The 20,662-nt window shown below is 37.3% G+C and overlaps 1 protein-coding gene across 1 annotated transcript in view; it reads right to left on the bottom strand.

Annotated features, from left to right (window-relative positions):
* SYNE1 (spectrin repeat containing nuclear envelope protein 1) overlaps positions 1–20,662 on the bottom strand; it is a gene marked incomplete at its 5' end in the record, with an annotated part of 342,823 nt that overhangs the window by 90,869 nt on the left and 231,292 nt on the right. Inside the window, 17 exons of the mRNA XM_081315102.1 lie at positions 139–272; positions 974–1,144; positions 2,675–2,827; positions 3,773–3,928; positions 5,805–5,981; positions 6,676–6,825; positions 7,776–7,958; positions 8,228–8,360; positions 9,232–9,428; positions 11,032–11,163; positions 11,868–12,041; positions 14,066–14,266; positions 14,648–14,767; positions 15,524–15,625; positions 16,988–17,197; positions 18,228–18,383; positions 18,573–18,704. Of these exons, the coding sequence (XP_081171228.1) occupies positions 139–272; positions 974–1,144; positions 2,675–2,827; positions 3,773–3,928; positions 5,805–5,981; positions 6,676–6,825; positions 7,776–7,958; positions 8,228–8,360; positions 9,232–9,428; positions 11,032–11,163; positions 11,868–12,041; positions 14,066–14,266; positions 14,648–14,767; positions 15,524–15,625; positions 16,988–17,197; positions 18,228–18,383; positions 18,573–18,704 (2,681 nt within the window). The remainder of the gene's footprint in view (positions 1–138; positions 273–973; positions 1,145–2,674; positions 2,828–3,772; positions 3,929–5,804; positions 5,982–6,675; positions 6,826–7,775; positions 7,959–8,227; positions 8,361–9,231; positions 9,429–11,031; positions 11,164–11,867; positions 12,042–14,065; positions 14,267–14,647; positions 14,768–15,523; positions 15,626–16,987; positions 17,198–18,227; positions 18,384–18,572; positions 18,705–20,662) is intronic.

Genomic DNA, 20,662 nt, shown 5'->3' on the forward strand with positions numbered 1-20,662 from the left:
TTATCTGCTTTCTCAATTTATCACTACATATTTGGAAAATATTTGCCAAAGGGGGAATCTGCATTACACTAGATTTCAAAATCTGCTGGTAAGTACAAATTGTAGATTTTACTTAAAACAACAACAGTATTTTCATACCTTAAGTTCATTTCCTTCAAAGTATTACTAAGGGCCTCTGTAACTGGTGGATGGCATTCTTTCAATAGTGCATTGGTCACCGACCCAAATTTTTGTAAGCGATGGTCTTGCTTTTGCAATTCATCTAGCAAGTTCTAAACAAATGAAAATAAGATTCAAGCAAAAACGAAATGTGAAGGGTTTTTTTTAAATTGTAAAGGTGAAGGTAAAGGTTCCCCCGCACATGCGTGCTAGTTGTTTCCAACTCTAGGGGCCGGTGCTCATCTCTGCTTCAAAGCCGAAGAGCCAGCGCTTGTCCGAGGACGACGTCTCCATGGTCATGTGGCTGGCATGACTAGACACTAAAGGCGCACAGAACGCTGTTACCTTCCCACCGTAGTGGTCCCTATTTTTCTACTTGCATTTTTACATGCTTTCGAACTGCTAGGTTGGCAGAAGCTGGGACGAGTAACAGGTGCTCACTCTGTTATGCGGCACTCGGGATTCGATCCGCCAAACTGCCAACCTTCTGATCGACAAGCTCAGTGTCCTAACCCACTGAGCCACCGCGTCCCTAGGTTTTTAAATTGTAAGAGATAGCAATTTTTTAAAAAAATCTCATTTTCAAAATCACAATTGGCAGGTAATTATTATAACAGGCACTAAATTGATGGTAGCAAAGAAGTGATGAAATCCTGAAGCATCATTGAAAAAAGACTGGTATGAGTTGCCTTGGACTAATTTTAAGTTTATTTCATAACTACATTTAAGGTGGCAATTGTTTATTTTCTTAACATTCTGGCAAAATCCCATGATCTTGCTTAACGTAATAAATGTGTTTGCTCTTATGGCTTACCTGAAGATTATCTACTTGGACTTTCACTGCTTCCAAAGAGCCAGTAAGAAGATGAAAGCGAGACAGAGAATACCTTGCTTCCATTATGTAGCTATTAAGTTCTTCATAAGATCCTTTGTAAACTCTCCACTGATGAAGGACTGATTGTAACAGTGTTTTCAGCTGACCTAGCTGGCCAAAATGAAACAAGAAATGCACTAAATATTAAAAATACCAATGTATTTACTAAAGTAATTTCAAATTGAAAAAAAAATGTCATATTTTACTATGGCATTATTTGTCTATAGTAGAACTTTTTTTTAAACAAATAATGACTATTTAAATAAGGATGCAGTAATTATTGCATTTATTTTCTGTCCCTTCCCTAATTCTAATTCAGAGGCTATGTACAGCTGCTTAGTTTGCCGAGGATAATCAAATCAATATTTTTACTTTGAAAGAAAGAAGTTTCTTCCTTCAGAGAGAGAGAGAGAGAGAGAGAGAGAGAGAGAGAGAGAGAGAGAGAGAGAGAGAGAGAGAGAGAGATGAACTGTGAATAGAAGACAAGATTTTCTTACATCTTGCATAGAAAACAGCAGTAAAGGAAAAGAAGCAAATGGGAGGAAAGTACAAATATTGAAAGAAATAGTTGAAATGGAAACAGGGAAGGAAGAGAGAGAAAAATCACTTCAAGAAAGATGGTAATATTTATTAATTAATTAAATTCATTCATTCATTCATACATTTTATATGCCATCACACTCACTAACCAAACAGGACTAGACATGGGGTACTACTTTGGGGACGCAAATTTCTGCAATGTCTTTTGTGTGAGGAGTGTTTATGTGAATAGTTAGTGGATATATAAGCAGATGGGTATCAATTTTACAACGCCCTAATCAAAGAGAAAACCACTCCCTCAACACTGGTAAGGCAAACTACTATATATAAACAGGGAGCAAACTCACAGCATCCCTGTCTAGTAATGAAATGTCTGCAAACAAAAAACCAAATTCAGAGAGCACCAAGGACTCCACAGTTCAACCCTGAGCTACACATATTCTCTTCTATTGCAATTTAGATACAAAACATAAAACAAATTTATTTATTTATTTATTTTAATTCCATTTATATCCCGCCCTTCTCCGAAGACTCAGGGCGGCTTACAAGCTTAGCATGTAGGCTCTGATATGCTTATTCCTTCTCCTTGAATTGCACGGAAATTCTCACTTCCATTTTAGGTCAACTGAAAGTTTCCATGTCATCTGAACATCTATGTCATATTAACAAACATAGTTAACATTAACTGTGATTAGTGCACCATTGGAAACTTGAAAGAACAGGTTAGGGACATACACTCGCGGAGAAAATCTACCTATGTGGTCATTCAGAATTGAAAATGACAATGGCACATAATCAATCAATCAATGATTAGTGGAAACAAATATGATAGTAAAATTTTTAGGAATCTAGTGTATAATTAAGTATTTGATGCACAGCATATGGGTTTTCTTAATTAATCAATAATTCTTCATTTCTAGCTTTTGAATAAACTTCAACATCTGGACTGGGTTGGAAGAAGAGGGACATGGAGGAACAATTCTTGATTAAGTGATATTTACTTCTGTCATTCAGAATATGTGTAGCTTGTTTCTTGAAACCAGGGGTTTGAAATACCCCAATTTATGGAAGATACTTTTTCTTGCATTCCTTCTTACTTACCTGGTGGTCCAAATTTGCCCAAGAATTATTTAGCTTCTGGAGGGTATCCATAACAGCAACACAGATTTCTTTTTTGTTTTGTATTAAGGAAAAACCAGTCTGTTCAACTTTTTCAAGTTCTATCTCTTTTGTTTTTAACTGATCTTCAAGTTCCTGAAGGAAATAAAAAATGGTTACATTGTGCTTTAACTGCATAAGGCTTTTGTAAAATCACAAATGACTAACAACTTGTGATTAGGGTTCTCACATTCAGTACAACAAAGAATGGACTGTACTATCGATAAGAAATATCTATTATAGATGTACTATAGTTTATTTAAAAGTAAAGAATAGCTGTATTAGGAGATAGTAGAACAGAAGACAAAGACTTGGGGAAGATCATAAAGATCTGAAAACTGAAGTTGAAAGACTGTGGTATAAATTGGCCATGGTGGTCCCATTGGCATACTGGTGCCAGATCACAAAATCTTAAATGGCACTTAGAAAATCTGCACATTGATAAAATTTCTATCTGTCAATTACAAAAGGCCACACTGCTTGTGTCCATATATATACTAGGCTGATACATGACAATGTCTTAGTTTCTTGGGAAGAACTTGACGTGTATGAAGGTCAAAACCGGCTAAAGAACCGACAGCTATGATTTCACATTGCTCTGTATGTAACAGATTAAATTCCGATGCCATCTTACTCTCAATGACTCTGGCTGCTTTATAAATTTATAAACATATTTTAAAACAAAGAATAATATGAAACAAAAACAAAAACAACACAAACAAAGGAACAGAATTGGCAGAGAAAACAAACCCTATAGGAACAAAGAAAAAGACGAAAAGAGGCACCAATCATCTCACCAAAGTCCTTTAAACATCCTCAACTCTTCTACCAATTTATTTACCAATAAATAAAAGTGTTCCACCCAACTGGGAATATCTGTATATCATTTATTTTAACATACCTTACTAATTATATTACTAATATTATCAACTAAATGGGATTTACATCTGTCCAGATGTCATTACAGTGATATTCTGCTCTTCTATTCAGTAAAATTATAAAACAGATTTGGTTCACAATTAATGACAAAGTTGTTGCTACCTGACAGTCTTTCAGGGCATTTTGAACTGAAGCTTGATCTCCAATTCTCTGTTTTTCCTTCAATTTTGTCTCTTGAGTTTCAAACCATGTTTTTAGACTATGAATATTATTTTCATACTCTGTCCATGATTCAAGAAAACTTTCCAACAACTGAATCTAAAAGATAGATAGACAGACAGACAGACAGATAATTAAAATCACTCATAAAGTTAATTGGAAAAAATACATCGGTATTAATCCATCTTTTCTTACAACGTACCGTATATACTTGAGTATAAGCCGACTCGAGTATAAGCCGAGACCCCCAATTTCACCCCCCAAAACTGGAAAAAGTTATTGACTCGAGTATAAGCCGATCCGGCGTTCTGCAAGCCTCCGCCGCCGGCGGAGGCTGGATCCGCGCTCTGCAAGCCTCTGCCGCCAGCAGAGGCTCGATCCGCCATTTTGCAAGCCTGAATACACAGGAATACCCTGTGTGGCCGCGGCTCTCAGGGAAGCCCTGGCTGTCCGCTTCCTCGCTCCACGCTGCCATTCGGGGCCCGCGCGTTCCCCGGGCAAATCGCGGCGCCCAGCAGGCGAGGAAACACGCCCGCTCCAGTCGCCCCCCCTTCCCTCAGGAGACGCGAAGCAAGTGACCGCCCGGAGCTTACCGAGGACTTGCGCGCGGCCGAGGCTTCGGTGCTTCCAGGATCGCGCGCACCTCTCCCAAGCCGCCGCCGTCCGGAGACCTGCCGAAGTTTGGGGAGGTTTGGGGAGGTGCGCGCGTACCTCCCCAAACCTCCCCAAACGTCGGCAGGTCTCCGGACGGCGGTGGCTTGGGAGAGGTGCGCGTGATCCCGGAAGCACCAAAGCCTCGGCCGTGCACAAGTCCTCGGTAAGTTTTTTTGTTGACTGGAGTATTAGCCGAAGTGGAATTTTTCAGCCCAAAAAGTGGGCTGAAAAATTCGGCTTATACTCAAGTATATACAGTATTTATCATAAATTTGAAAGTGAATCAAAACCTGCTGCATACTTTAAAGAGTACAGTAAAAGCAATCAATCAAATTCATAGGAATGATTGATACTGGAATGCCTGAATTCAATCTAACTTCTTCCTGGAACCAGAAGCTACTCTCTCCTCCTCTACTATAGCCATCTGAAGATTAGATTTTATTTCAGTGTTTTATGCAGTTTAGTATGATCCTGAAATTAAATTCTTCGGTATAATTTCTTAGAGCAAACCAAAATTTCTACACATTTTGTGAAATGTATTTCAACTAACCCATTGTTAGAATAAATGCCATCACTGCCACCTTGTTGTATCTGAGCAAAAGGTTTGTTATGGGAAACAGGAAGTGAATGCTTAACGTATTTGTAATTTTCTAACTAAGAAAGAGATACGAAGAATACAATGAAAAAGGAAAAATAAAAGCATGACAAGCAAGGTTATATTTTAACTAAGCCACAAAAATATTGGTTTTAAATAATAGTTACTGTTTTCAAAGATGGTAGTATTTACTAAAATAAACATGCTATTATAAAATAAATTTAAACATGTAAGTATGCCCTTGAATGAAGCTCAACTCCTAGCAGTATTTTTGGCATTATTAATACAGGTGGCATATCATTTCTCTTCTGGATATATATATATATATATATATATATATATATATATATATATATATATATATATATATATATATATATATATATATATATATATATATATATATATATATATATATATATATATATATATATATATATATATATATATATATATATATATATATATATATATATATATATATATATATATATATATATATATATATATATATATATTGATTGCATTAATTGCATTAATTGCATTAATCTAGCTTTGTTAATGGATAGTATCTGAACAAACGTGTGCACATTGCTATTGACAGAGTACAGAATGCTATTCGTGGAGGATACAAAATAGTCTTAATTCTTCCTTCAGAATATGGCTTTATAGCTGTCTTTTCTTTCAGATAAGCTATGTTCACACATATCAAGTTTATTTTGTTACCTTTTCCATTATCAGACTCTGCAAAATCTGCCACCGTCTGTTCATCATTCCAAGTTGTTCGGCAAAATCCGTCTTGTCACTACGCTTACTTTCCACATCCTGGCTACTAATCTGTAGCACGGATTGGTTAACGAAGTCCACGGTTAACTGCTTACAGTTTACATCAATCTTAAAGCCCTTGTGAAAAGCAGACAGAAGTGAAACTTTCATACAATATGTATTGTTATCCCAGCACATGCTGTGTTTTGACTGCTGTAACGTTTACCAGTATGCTATAATCCTGTAGAGGATTATTTTCTTATCAAAAATAAATTCTGAAAATCTTTGGAGAAAGTCCTTGTATCCAAGACACAATCTGGCTAGGGCTATGCCTGAGTTTATTCCCTCCCATTCACACTCCAACAGGTTCCAGGAATGAAAATGGAATTCTGGGAGTTGAAGTCCACAAGTCATAAAAGGGGGTGTCAGGGTGTATAACTAGTTCTCCTCATCATATTGATGATATCTGAACCTTTGCTTCTATATGACCCCCTCACTCTCATGTCTTCATATTGAGATTAAACAGAAGTGGAGAGGGTACTTTGTTCTGAAAACCACATAAAGAAAGTGCCTCAGGCTTGATCTCTTTCCCACAACTAAAACTAGCCAGAACCAACCCGGAGAGAGGAAATTAACCACTGAAGCACTTCCACAGGGTAATTACAGGCAAAAGTCCAGAAATTTACATCCTACCTAAACCAATGGGGTATTACAACCTTAAAATGCAGCTTCACAGGTTAAGCATCTACTTATCTAAAACCAGATCCAATGCAATTAAGTAGAGGATATCAATGTAAAGCAATTTTGTAACTATTTTTCCTTCTTTAAATACCTTATATTTCTGGAGGTATTCCTGGACAGCTTTCTGTCCTACTATATTTTTTATGTTTTCTTCATCCTTAGAAATAGCATTTTCCATCAAAGTAATCCAGCTCATGACTTCTGCGATGGCATGACGAGAAGGAAGTTTATCCATTTGGAGCTGAAAAAAGTCAAATAAAACGAAAACTAAGAGCCAGTACATGCTTTTTTATAATTGTATCGTTGTGTATATATTATGCTGGGGCTTATATGTTCAGGTCTGAAACCAACTTTTCTAATTTAAAAATATTCAGCATACACAAAGACAAATAACAGATATAAAAAGATATTAAATTATATATTTTATAATATTTCTCTACTCCCCCCCTTTATAACTATAACTATAACTATATAGTTATATACTTACACACACACACACACACACACATATATATATAAACCCCCACCATGGGATGTAAAAAAGAGGAATGAATGAACCTTTATTGTCAAAGTACAACCATGTATACATTGAGATTGGCTGAGCCTCCCTTCGTGCCCCCATCCCCCAGCTTACAGTGACACAAACCCTCCATCTTATTACACCATGTGAGCTAATTGCACAACGCACCAGCCTCGCAAATCAATTATGCATAAAGTTTATAAAACTAATTTCCCGTTCAAAAGCCTAACAGCCCACAGATAAAAGCTGTTTTTCAGCCTGTTGGTACAGCTGGCTATACTCCTATATCTCCTACCCGATGGTAGGAGAGTAAAGAGATACCGTCCAGGGTGTGAGTCATCCCTGAGAATTTTCCTCACTCTTCCAAGGCAAGGAGCCCTGGCGATGTCATCCAGTGGTGTCAGGGGACAGCCCACAATGTCTTGTGCTGTGCTCACCACCCTCTGTAATACTTTCCTATCCGCGGCTGTCAGACCAGCATACCAAACCACGATACCATATGAGAGGACGCTCTCTATAGTAGACCGGTAAAAGAGGGTCATTAGCTGTTGTTCTACCCTGTTCTTCCGCAAGACCCTGAGAAAGTGAAGCATCTGTTGGGCCTTTCTGGCCACCTGGGTTGTATTAACTTTCTAGGTTAATACATATGTAGTGAATTGAATTTGCCCTACCTGATGCAGTTTTTCCTGTACTACTGGAATCTGTATGAGCAGTTCTGTCCACTGATTATCAATTTGTGACAGTCCAGCCCTCAGAGATGCAGTATCCACCTTCTTCAGCCGAAGAAGATGATTTCCAGTGCTCAGAACAGTAGATTTCTGGAATGACTTTGCATCAACTTCTTTGGAAAATTCCTGAAATAATTGCATTTGGGCATAACTAGCAGGTTTTAGCAGTTTTATCAATAAAGTATGAATAGAATGTAAATGTTTTATTTTGAAACGAAAATTAAGAGCACTGCAATATATACATGCACGATTATTTAGCCCCAAAATATATAATAGGTATGAATACTGCCACTATGTGTTGCTGTATAAATTTTCTTCTGCAACTGAAACAATTATGTCTCTAAACAATTAGATCATGAAACATCAATGGCTCAATTTTTTTTATTCATATCTACCAAAAAGGCATTCAGATGATCTCGAATCATTTCTAGTTCTTGAGGGACTGTAATAGATTGCTGGGTCCAATATTTCAGACGGTCCATTGCTGACTGGAGCCAATGAATCAGCTCAGCCGAGTCATTCTGATATCTATAACGAGGATGAAGGACAAATCTATGTCACATTAAGCCACATATATTCGTTATTCTTTCATGAAGTCATTTTGTCAATTTTAAAAAGTTCCTGATAAAATATTTTATACTGAACATTCAAATTAATTTAAATTTCAATGATTATTTTTATGTAAAATTATATACTGTCACAAGCAACAACTTAATACATATATACTGCCCAATTTCAATTCCTCCCTTGGTAGGAGTAGGCAGATTTTGTGATTCGCAAAGACTCCCTTATTTGAAAACAGCAAATGGCAGTCAAGAGCCATTTCTGTATGTAATATGAGTGGAACCATACAATTCAACTCTTTCCTTCCCTGGCAGGTGTTTTACAGTTTCTTAAATTGTTAAATTGTTTCCACAATTTCTTAATGTTTTTAATTTAGAAATATAATATTTCTAAAGTAAAACAATCCTTCTGCATTTCTGCTTTGGAGATGAAGGGAAAATATAATTAATTTAGGCTGCCTTGGACTTTTTGAATGACAATTAGTTCTTTATAATTTATTCATTCATCACTCATTCACTCATATTACAGTTTTCATACCCTACCCAACTCAAAACATTACATGGATGAGTTATATCCAGCAGAGTCAAATTACAAAGAACCACAACAATAAACCAAAGTATATAAATCCCTGGAAATATTGCTAATAAATCAACTCTTCCCCAAGTTGGATGCCATTAATAATTAGCTAGGGTTGAAGGTCGAACTCTGCTATTGTTTTCATGGAATTCTCTCAAATTTCAAAAAATAATAAAATAAATTATACAAGTAACTGTATAGATGAAATACAAAATTATACGGAATCCAAACCTATTTTTTTTTATGGCATTAGCAATACCTTGTCCAAAGTTTAAGTATAGTTTCCAGTCTGTGTAGTTCCTTGGTAACTTTGTTGGTAGTATTTAACCAATGCTCCCCTATCTGATTCAGCTGAGTTTCCAGTTCCGAAGATGTGACAGAGAACAATAGTTTTTTCCCATCATCCAGCACTTGGTAAAGTTTGGGTTGGTGTTGGGTAAGACTAGATTTCAGGTGCTTTGATGACGAAAGACAATAAGAGACAATATGAAACTGATGGGTTTCCTTACTATAATCCATAAGGAAAAAGGAATCTATACTTTTACCATAAAAGGTGTTCCTATTGATATGAGAACATACATTTGGGTGACAATTCAGAGAATATACATTAAACCTTGTTCATGATTAATGGCTTCTTTGCTTTTACTTTACCCACATACTCTAGCTTTCTACACAAGCATATTCAAACGCACACATACTCATATACATGCATACCCTACATAATACATACAGTACATACATATTCAAATATTCTACATTCCAACTGCATAGATTGACTTTTACTCTACATTAACTTAGAAATTATTTTTTTATTTTTTATTTTTATTTTTATTACATTTATATCCCGCCCTTCTCCGAAGACTCAGGGCGGCTTACAAGCTTAGCAGTAGCCTTCATTCTATGTATATGCCTGCTTGTTAGGGCTTTCACACACACACCCCAAGTGGCATTATTACAAAGTCAGCTTATTACCCCCAACAATCTGGGTCCTCATTTTACCTACCTCGGAAGGATGGAAGGCTGAGTCAACCTTGAGCCTGGTGGGATGCGAACCTGCAGTAATTGCAGGCAGCTGGTGTTACTTAAGGAGGCATTAGCCCACTGCTCCACCAAGGCTCTTTGCTTTTAGTAAGAAATAATAAGAGCACTGACTTGGTTGTTTTTTGTAAAGAGAAAACCAATTCCTATAGGATGACTCTAACAATGACTTTGATCTAGGACAACTATAGAGAACTTTTATTTTCAATATATAAAACGCAGTCATGATTTTCGTAATAAATGATAGGTGTAGAGAGAGTCACTCATACCTATAACACAGCATTTGGACAGAGGAGCCCTCTTTCTTTTCCAATCAGTAGCAAAATGTAACTGAATGGGGCTTGAATACTTATGGGAAAAGTTTCCACTGATGTGCACAAGAACTAATCCTGTCTACAGCTTAGTAGTTCAAACATTTATATGCATGGTCATGCTAGGAATAGAAGGGATAAGCCTTTTTTCTACAAGTACAGGTTCCCAGAAAAGTTCTGTGCTGCACTATATGCAACTTACTTAGTTCATGTCTAACTAATTTATCTAACTAATGCAAAAAACCCGAATCACACAAAATTGGGTATAATCAGTTACTGTATCTTCTCTATTCTTGTCTCCAGGTAGTTATGTTCTAGGTTATAAAAAATCTGCGGGGGAAAAATAAATAAACCTGTTCTTATTCTGTACTACTTATGTACTACTTGAAGAGAATCAATGCCTCCCATGTATGCATAATTAGGTAGGAAAAATATGCACACATTTGCATTGGATTACATATATACATCTTATCATTTTATCAAATAAATGTCTGCTTCGATCTTTAGGGTAAATGCACAAAATCCAGAAGGCGTTTGACATGATGGCCTGCTTGTATTCCCCTTCAAGCATTTGTCTAGTGCAGTAAACTCTGCTAGAAACACATCTGCTCTAATCCATAATCTCTGATATTCTTAACTGCAGCCAGCGAAGGGTAGACTGAGTCGCAAATTCACCACTAGATTGCAGATGGACAAATTACTGCCATTACCTGATAAAGTGCAATCCGATCAGTAAGCCTTTCCTCAGATTCCTCTACCAAGCCAACACTAGGAACGTTGGTTTCAACAGCCTCCAACTGCTGTGTGAGTTTCTGATAGTCTTCTTCTAAATGTGTCCAAGTCTGTAAATCATATATATATGACAATTAGTTTCTCAGTGTTTTTCAAATAAATCTCTAGCAGGAAACTGTTTAACACTGAATTGATTGATATAGGTCACCTAAACAAAATCTGGCTCTTCTGATTTGACTGTATTCTAGGGAGCTTGAAATAGCCACCTTGAGCATTCTGAACTCAAAACAAAATGCACATTTCATGAGTTTTTCTTTGAGATGGAACAAAAAGCATGGTTTTCTTCTATCTCAGAACAAAATGTGCCCATTTAACAGGAACTTCAGTATTTCAAATGTAAAATTGTAAAAATGGGCAAAACTCACATAACAACTGTCTTGCTTAGCACGTCTTGCTCAGAAACAGACATTTTCGGCTCAATTGTGGTCATAAGTCAAGAATTACCCATATTACAAAAGTATATACAAAAATTGCTACAAATTTTTCATATTTTTTTGCCAAATAAATTAATAAAGAGTTAATATAAAAATGGGATGAAAATGGAAGTTTTAAAAAATTTCCATACTGCCCAAGTGGCAAAATGATTTTGGGATCGCTCAAACAATTTTGATTTGATGTTTTCAAATCAAACAAATTTCACCTCTCCGCAAACATTGGTATAACTTTTCTTAAGAAACTGCTACTTTTTATGTCACAGGCAAACTGAATGAAAAAAGTTAACATTTAAAGCCAAAGAAAAAAAAGAAAACCTTACCTCTAGAATATATTCCAGTTCCACTCCTTTCTTATGAGCTTGTTTTAACACCACAGTGCCTTGTGCCATTAGATCTGCATGGATCTGAGTTTCCTTCACAAGAGCAAAGCTGCTTATTTTTCTAAAAAGTGTTTCTGTTAGGATCGTGTGTGCCTCTAGTCCTTGGAAATATTCCTGAAAATATTAACAATATTTGTTATTAACCATGATATTTCATTAGCATTTGATATAATATATATACTATCATAGTACAAGCAGTCCAACATTTTAATCCCCTGATTTTCCTACTATTTGTGTCTCATTTATATTCTCAGCAATGGAACAGGCGTTGCTGCAGAATCTATTCAGAGTATGCATCTTGCTTAGCTAAAAAAAATATCTTTCAGAGAATTCATATTCCTTCCTCACAAGCAGACTAGGAATCAGACTGTTTGTTTTGTTTCAACTCCAGGTCGTAAGCAAGCATCCTTGACATTTTTAAATAAAGTGGTTTTGCATTTAAACTACATCACAAGATAAAATAGCAGTGTTTATCCAAATGCACCTAAGATTAAAACACAATTTTGAAACATAATCATTTGAAATATTCCTATGCACTCTGGTTATTGCACTGTCAAAACTTGTTTACTCCTTATGAATGGGTAATCTATTCCATTATGACTCAAGGCTTAACCACCTTGCACTTAAGACTATTCCAATTCAATTTATATGGAGCTACCTTTTAAAGCAACTCAGAAGGAACAACTGGAACAAAATGCAGTGGTTTCATTACGAGCAGAAGATTAAATTTTATAGAATTACAGCGGTCCTTTAGTTATCGCAATGATTGCTGTGAGATTCATAAGTGTCTACCCTGATAACATTCATAACAATCATTGAAAATTTGGCGGTTTTTTTTTAATTTTAATTCCATTTATATCCCACCCTTCTCCGAAGACTCAGGGCGGCTTACAAGCTTAGCAGTAGCCTTCATTCTATGTATATGCCTGCTTATTAGGGCTTTCACACACACCCCAAGCAGCATTATTACAAAGTCAGCTTAATTGCCCCCAACAATCTGGGTCCTCATTTTACCTACCTCGGAAGGATGGAAGGCTGAGTCAACCTTGAGCCTGGTGGGATGCGAACCTGCACTAATTGCAGGCAGCTGGTGTTACTTAAGGAGGCATTAGCCCACTGCTCCACCAAGGTTATCCCAAGTATTGGGATAGTGTGGGGCTGAGTCCCTACAGGATACTTTGTTGCTCATAGAGAATTTTCTTTCTGGATCTCTCTATTATTTTTTTTAAGAAAGTACAAGTTGGCCAGAGGAATTTGGAGCTTGCTAAACTCTAAACCTAAAAATAGGTTTCTGGGTCAAATCCAATGTGATTGGTTTTAATCTATACAATTCTACATGACTTAGAGCCTTGGTGGCACAGTGATTAGAATGCAGTATTGCAGGCTAATTCTGCTGACTGCTGACTACCCAGCAGTTGGGCAGTTCGAGTCTCACTGGCTCCAGGTTGACTCAGCTTTCCATCCTTCCAAGGTCAGTAAAATAAGGACCCAGATGTTGGGAGCCATATGCTGACTCTGTAAACCACTTAGAGAGGGCTGTAAAGCACTGTGAAGCGGTATATAAGTATAAGTGCTATTGCTATTGCTATTAGCCTGTCCTGTCTTGAGAATGGCTGCTGAGAATCCCTACCTCGAGGAACGTGAAAGAAGTGACAACCCAAACTAGGGAATATTTGTCACCTTGAAGTACATGGAACCCCCACCTTGTTTGCTTTTTGCAGTCAAAAACATTCTATTCCGGTAGGTTTTTGATGCAAATGATGGACAGACACTGCTTTTCAGAGTTTGGCATTTTATTAAGCAATAATCAACAAAATGCCAAACTGTGAAAGGCAAACTTCTAAGGCATCCCTTAACAGTCTGCTTTCCATAGTTTGGCATTTGTTAGTTATTTTCATTACTGATTTTTGTAATAGTCCATTTATTATTGTATAGGAGTCATTTATTATATGAGTCTTTTGAGGTAAGTATTTGCATAAATAATGAAAACTTCTTTTAGCCATCATTAGCTTTAAATTATTCCAAATGGCACTTAATCACATTGAAATAATCACTCTCTTTCCAGATTGGAGAATTACAGAAAAGGACTCTACTAAATGAGAGCAAGAGTAAATTATAAATGTAGGAATTGTTTTCACCTTGTGCTTGTCAAGAAGCTGTTGGATTTCCTTTTTGGAGGCAACTATCAGTTTTTGATCACCTGCCATCTTTTCTTTCCCAGTTTCAATCAGGTCAGCCAGATCCTGTAAAGCTTGGTCATACTGACCCTTCAGTGCCAGATTTTGGTTCAATCCACTGCGCCGTGATCCTATGATCATGATCAACTCATCATACATATCCTGATACATGAAAAGCAAAAGCAAAAAAGAGTTACATTATAATTACAGAAAAAGAAAGAAATTAAAATCTGAGTTCAATTATAGTCACATCTAGGAAGACTTATGGCCAGTAACGGCAGTTAGGATAAGTGAGCTACATGGGCTACATTAACGCCTTATGATCATTACATTTCCACCAAAATTTTATTTTTGGATGTTAGTTGACAAATGAAGCAAACTCAATAATTTTTGCAGCCCTCTGAAGTTATTTTACATTGTTTCATATTAAATGAATTTATCTATAAATAGATACTAAATAATAAATAGATAACTCATCAGCAAAAAAGGAAAACAAATACTATGCTGATAATTGTAAAACATTGTTTCAAATAGTTTAATTACCTGAAGTTTGGATAATTCTTGCATGAAAGACTGGTCAAGTTGCAATTTATATCCACGTTTCTTTAATTCGGTGATACCTGCATCTAATTCTTTCAGCCCATGTTCTACTTGCTCAATAGCCTATGGAAAGAAGAATAATTCACTGTAAAGTCAAAAAAAGCTAAATTTCAAGGAGCCCTGATGTCAAAAGTGGAAATTTAGTAGAGATGATCCCTACATCAGATAAACCTAAGAATAAGTAACATTCCAAATTGTAGTTTATTAAATGTTAAAATTTATCTCTCGATGAGAAATACTTATAAGAATAGTGTATATTATGATATGATATATGATTGATATGTTATGATATGTGATATATGATATATATGATATTACATTACACTACAATTCTGATAGCATTCCATTCATGAAAGAGGAAAAGCTCAAAAATTTGTATAATAATCTGTGGGTTATTAGGCACAATGAATGGGTTTTTCAGGAGTGTGTTCATTATTCTTGTTAACATTTAAATGCTTTTCTAACTTGCAAAGTAAAATTGAAGTTCTAAGAATTCAAGTTAATATTACATATGCTTTCTGCTATAGAAATGCTCAGTCAGGTTAAGAAACACATGCATATTGTACACACCATCTGACACAATGTAAGAAAACTAAATTGTTGTTGACATCTATTACACTGCCAAGCAGAATTCCTTTTCAAAGACAATTCTGTTTACTCGCATACAAAAAGTATTTCAGAGTTAGGCATTATTTATTCATTAGAATAAATACTGATAGGCACTGCCTGTACTCTGCAGGCTACCTTCTAAAGTAACTTTTTGGTATTCATTATACCGTATCTTTCTCCATCCTTATGAATATAAAAATACACTAGTACCTGTATTTGTTCTGTTTCAGGGCGTTCAACTGCTTCTGCTAGTTTCTGCAGTGCAATATACTTATTATCAGCCAACAAAGTAAACATCAACTTCAGGTCATTCTGTCGGTAATTGGAAAAAAAAAAGAATATATGAAAATAACAGAATGCTTGTCATTAGCGTCCAAAGCTTTTTTTATTGCCCAACATTTTTCTTTGTGGCTTGTGATAACAGGCAGGTTGCAGGTAATAAAACTTTTGAGCATTGACTCAAACCTTCAGAAGAGAGTCTTATCAGCCAAAGGGACTCCCACTTCCTGTACGTATACTAAGAGGCTAGCAGTATTCAACCTGTACTGTACGTTGGCTATACTGTACTATGCTGATAGCTCTTGCCATCTGTATATGATAAACTGAACTGAACTAGTTCCCTAATCCTCGAACTGTGTTTTTCATTGTCTGGAAAAGGCATCAGTCATACTTCCTCAGAGATCACTTTAATAGCAACAATTTTATTTGGTGAATTACTTCATGAACTAATGCTACGTTCTTAATTTGTACACAAAAAAGCCATGTTTGGATGTGTGTGTGTGTGCCCTTGAGTCAGTTTTTGACTCCTGATGGCTGCCTGGACAAATCTCTACAATTTTCGTAGCAAGGTTTTCAGAAGGGGTTTTCATTTACCAAACAACTGCATAATACTGGTTTAACTTTAAAAACAATGTCATTATTATTGCTTTAGTATTTAGTATATCTCTGCAAATGAAATTCATGCTGTGTTAGTACAAGGTTTACCTTGGAGCTTTGTCTGGGTATGTTGTTAAAATAATCCTGCAGTTTCTGGCATTTCTGTTTTATTTGATCATTTACTGTATACTTCAATATACTTTGGTAAAATGAATGACCTTTCTATATATTGAGATTCTCAGTCATCCAGGTCATGATTGTCCCAAAGCTGCTTTTTTCAAAAGGCAACTGGATTTTGAAAAACAAAAGTCCAGTTTGTTTGTATGTTGTTGTTTTTTTTAAAAAAGCACCTTTGGGAATAACTTTTATATTGAGTCCAATCCTAAATATCACATTATTTAGCAACATATTGCAGACCTAGCAACTAACATGTTGTAAGCAGCAACTGGGTCTTTTTACTATTATATTTTTACATAAGCTTCTGCTAGCAAGACAGAATCTACAGAAATATGTTGTGTGTGTCTTTGTGCACTTTTTAGTCAGTTTTGATGCCTGATGAAGGTTTTTTTTTGTGCAAGATTTCTTTGAAAGCGCTTTGACACTGCCTTATTTCAAGGCTGTTATAGAGTTGACTGGCTTTATGCCTAAAGTGGTAGAACTAGAACTCATAATCTTTTCATTTCTAGCCCAGGGCTTTAACCACTATACCAAACTGGTTCAGAGAAACATAATTATATTACCCACTTTTCAATATTTAACAGTATGGAGAAATTCTAAAGAGAATAGGGCAAAATTTACCTGAAAATTCAGTATCTGCTGAAGTCTCTCTTTCATATGCTGGCATTTTTGATTTACTAGTGTATCTAGTAATGTTAGTCTCTGTAACAAACTGTCCAAAGTGCCTCCTATAACATCTCGGTTATCAGCACTCTCAGGAAACACGTGTGAAAATAAATCCTTGCTCTTATCCATTTTTTCTGTCATTTCCTTGATATCTTTAGCAAGAGACTAAAATGTATTCAAATAAAAACAACATGCTTTTAAAATTAAAAATTAAAACTAAAAAAAAACACCAGATAACCATAGATGATTGTGAAAATCAGTATTGTATAGGTAGTTCTCAGGTTATGACCATTTATTCAGAGATTGTTCAAGCTACAATGGCATTGAATGAGTGATACTTAGGATGAGTCCTTGCAGCAGCCCTGTACTTACTTGATTTGACAACTGGCTTACAATGGCAATCTTGCAGTCACTTGATTGCCAGTTGTGACCTTCCCTGCTGGCTTCCCATGAGCAAAGCCAGCACAGAGGTTTGTGAGTTACTTCTATAAGTCACCCCCAATGCTTTTATTCTGAGGATCCCCATTATGTAAAACGAGATCCCAGAGATCTCGTACTCCACAGCACCCACTGTGTCCATGTCTGCAGCACCTCCTGCCCAGAACGCCACTTACCCTTCTGCCTGTATCCATAGCATCTGCTGGCTATGGCACAAGCACACCCCCCGTACAGGCATGCCAAACTCATGATGTCACGTGACATCGCACGACGTATCGCAATTTTTCCCCCATCGCCGGCAATGGGGTGGGCGCGGTTTCTGCATGACGCCTGACATAGGCTGTTCTTTTATTTCTCAAGGAGTGGCTTCACCAGTGGCCTCTTATTCTTTGGCTTATTTTGAATAAGTACTGTATGTATGCTACAGTCCAAGGAGCTAATATTTGTGCATACCTGTTTGTGCATACTTTGTTTATTCTGATTTACTTTCTAGGAATGCAAAAACACTAACCTTTTCCCTAACAAATTTTCATTAGCAGAGGCATCCAGAAGTTAGTTCCATAAATATTATAGTACACTTCATTTATTTCAATGCAAATGAAATATCCTTTTCTAGCACAAGGTTTAATAAAGGTACAAAGGTTTTTTTTGCATCTCTTTTTCCACAATTAATGCTAATAAACGTATCTTGTATAACCTTCTCTTCCAGTAACTGAAAAAAGGTCAGATTTAATTCATAGGTTGATGATTATCTTACTTCTTGATTATCAAGGCATGTTTCTGTCACTTCAGGTAATAGGGCCGTGGCAACAAACAAATGTTCTTCAATACCATCTAGCCAAGATGAGGTGGCTGAAACCCCTCTGTATAGTTTTTGCTCAAACTGCAGACTCTCCTTTTCAGCACCTCTAGCCTGAATAAATCAATAAAAAAGAAAAAAAGAGAAGACTGTTACTCTAGTTATATACCTGGAGAGAGATGAGGGGGGGGGGGGCAAGAGTTTACCTTTGTAAATATAATTTTTTTAATCAATTAAAGTATTTTCTACCTTATTCTACAAAACAGCTAAATTTTTTAAGTGATTAAAATTAAAATATTCTACCTGGGAAGGAACACTTTTGAAAGCCTCATTCAAACCAAGCAATAAAGATTTTACTGATGCTTTATCTTGAGCCTTGCCTTCTTCTTTGTGCAATGGCATGACAGACATAAGCCTGTTTGGTCTACTGTAAACCTGTTAGGGAGGGAAACAATAATTAAAATATTTCAGACATATGAGAAAGGTAAATGAAACTTTTTTTTCTTCTCTTTACCCTGTTAGGATTATTTTAGATGTTTATTTATTTAACAATACTTATACACTGACCCAACTGAAAAACACTGGATAGTAAACTACAAGAATAATACTATTAATCAACAGTTCAAACATTGAAATTTGCCTTAGCCCAAGTTATCTCCACTCACCTTGCCTTTCATCTTGAGAAGTCCCCCTGTCTATCATCTTTGTATGGCTCATGCAGTTTATACAAGTTGACAGCTCTTGGACAAGCTGGGCGGGTATTATGGAACACGAATGGCTTCTCCACTTCTAATATTCTAGAACAGGGGTTCCCAACCTGTGGGCCGTGGCCTGGTAGTGGGCCGTGAGCTGCTGGCCACTGGGCCATGGGACAGGCTGGTCAATGAGCACACATGTGGGCACCCACACCCCACTCATGCTAGTGCTGTGGTTGCAGAGTGCGAAAACAAGATGCCACACCACGCAGTGCAAAAACAGGATGCCGCCATGCCTCGGGGCATGAAAACGGGCTGACACCACGCCTCGGAGTGCCAAAACGGGCTTTTTTCAGCATTTGGACCAAATGGGTATAATCATGCTTGGTAAAGCAGTCACTAAAATAACCAAATGCCACATGATATATGGTTATGGGTAATAACCAGCATCTTGAAAAGATGCATCTATTGCAGCAACTACGACATAGGTGTCAGAATCCATTTATATCATATTCATAAATGGAATGTTTCAAAGATATCCCATGGATTCTGCCATCTCCCGAAGAGAAGAGGACAGATGTGTATTGAACCGGCAATAGGCATTTCAAAGGAAAGGAGAAGCCTTTTGAACTGGGGAAACAAAAGGGGGGCTAGCATCTGGTTTTTGTCATGGTAGTCAGCAATAAACAAAAGGATCCTAACTTCCTTTTTCCCACGAGATGGATGATACGAGAGGAAGGATGGAGGACTGACCAAATGGGGATTAAGGGGGGGTTAAACCGGGAACTCTTTATAAGGGTCTACATCGTGGAAATATTAAGCCCTGTCTCATTTCCTACAACCAAGCATGTCATAGTAAAGATTTCTTTTGGACTAAGATTTGGCTCCAAGAGTTTTTGTCTTCCTAAGACGTGGTTTGGGGTGGGTCCTGACATTAGACAGGGCTTGCAACGAAAGTCAACTCGGGAAGAAGAACCTTACCGGGGGACTTTGCAAATAAATATGATGTCTGAAGATGAAGCAAGAAGGGAAGAAAGCCCCACGGAGAAGGAGCCTTCCTCCCAGCCGAACTCCCAGAAACATTGGGAAGCTGAAGCATCATATTCCTCCTGGGAGGAAATGGCGGAGCAGCACGAACAAAAACCCCGGTGGTCGATGGGCGTTGGAAGGAAAAGTGAGTGGGAAAAGGCTTCGAGAGAAGTGACCCTGAGACGGAGCGACCACCAACCGGAATGGAAACAAGAGATGGAGAACTCCCTGCACGCCAGTGAGGAAGAGCGGATTCTGGAAAAAGCTATTGACTTGATGAAAACAACCCTGAGCTCACTAAGGGAGGAGAGAGCTGGAAACCACAACACCTGGGGTCGCAACTGGAGGGGTAACGGAAGGGATCCAACACCTGAAACCCCAGGGCTGTCCAATGGAACAGGAGCCGCTGACTCAGCGGTACCCACCCCCACCCCCCCAGACCCACAGATGGGGATCGAGATGAGGAGCGATACACTCTGCGGCGCAGACAATGATCCAGCCAAAGATTCCCACCCCTGGAAGCAAAATTCAAGGGGGAGCCATCACGACTGGGATTTTTCCTAACCCAAGTCCTCAGCTACATGGAAGAGTACGGACGGGACATCCCCAGTGACAAAACACGCATCCGAATTGTGCAATCTGCCCTGGACGGGACGGCTGCAGACTGGG

The sequence above is a fragment of the Vipera berus genome (genome assembly GCF_964194415.1).
Source record: "Vipera berus genome assembly, chromosome: 1".
NCBI classification, from domain to species: domain Eukaryota; kingdom Metazoa; phylum Chordata; class Lepidosauria; order Squamata; family Viperidae; genus Vipera; species Vipera berus.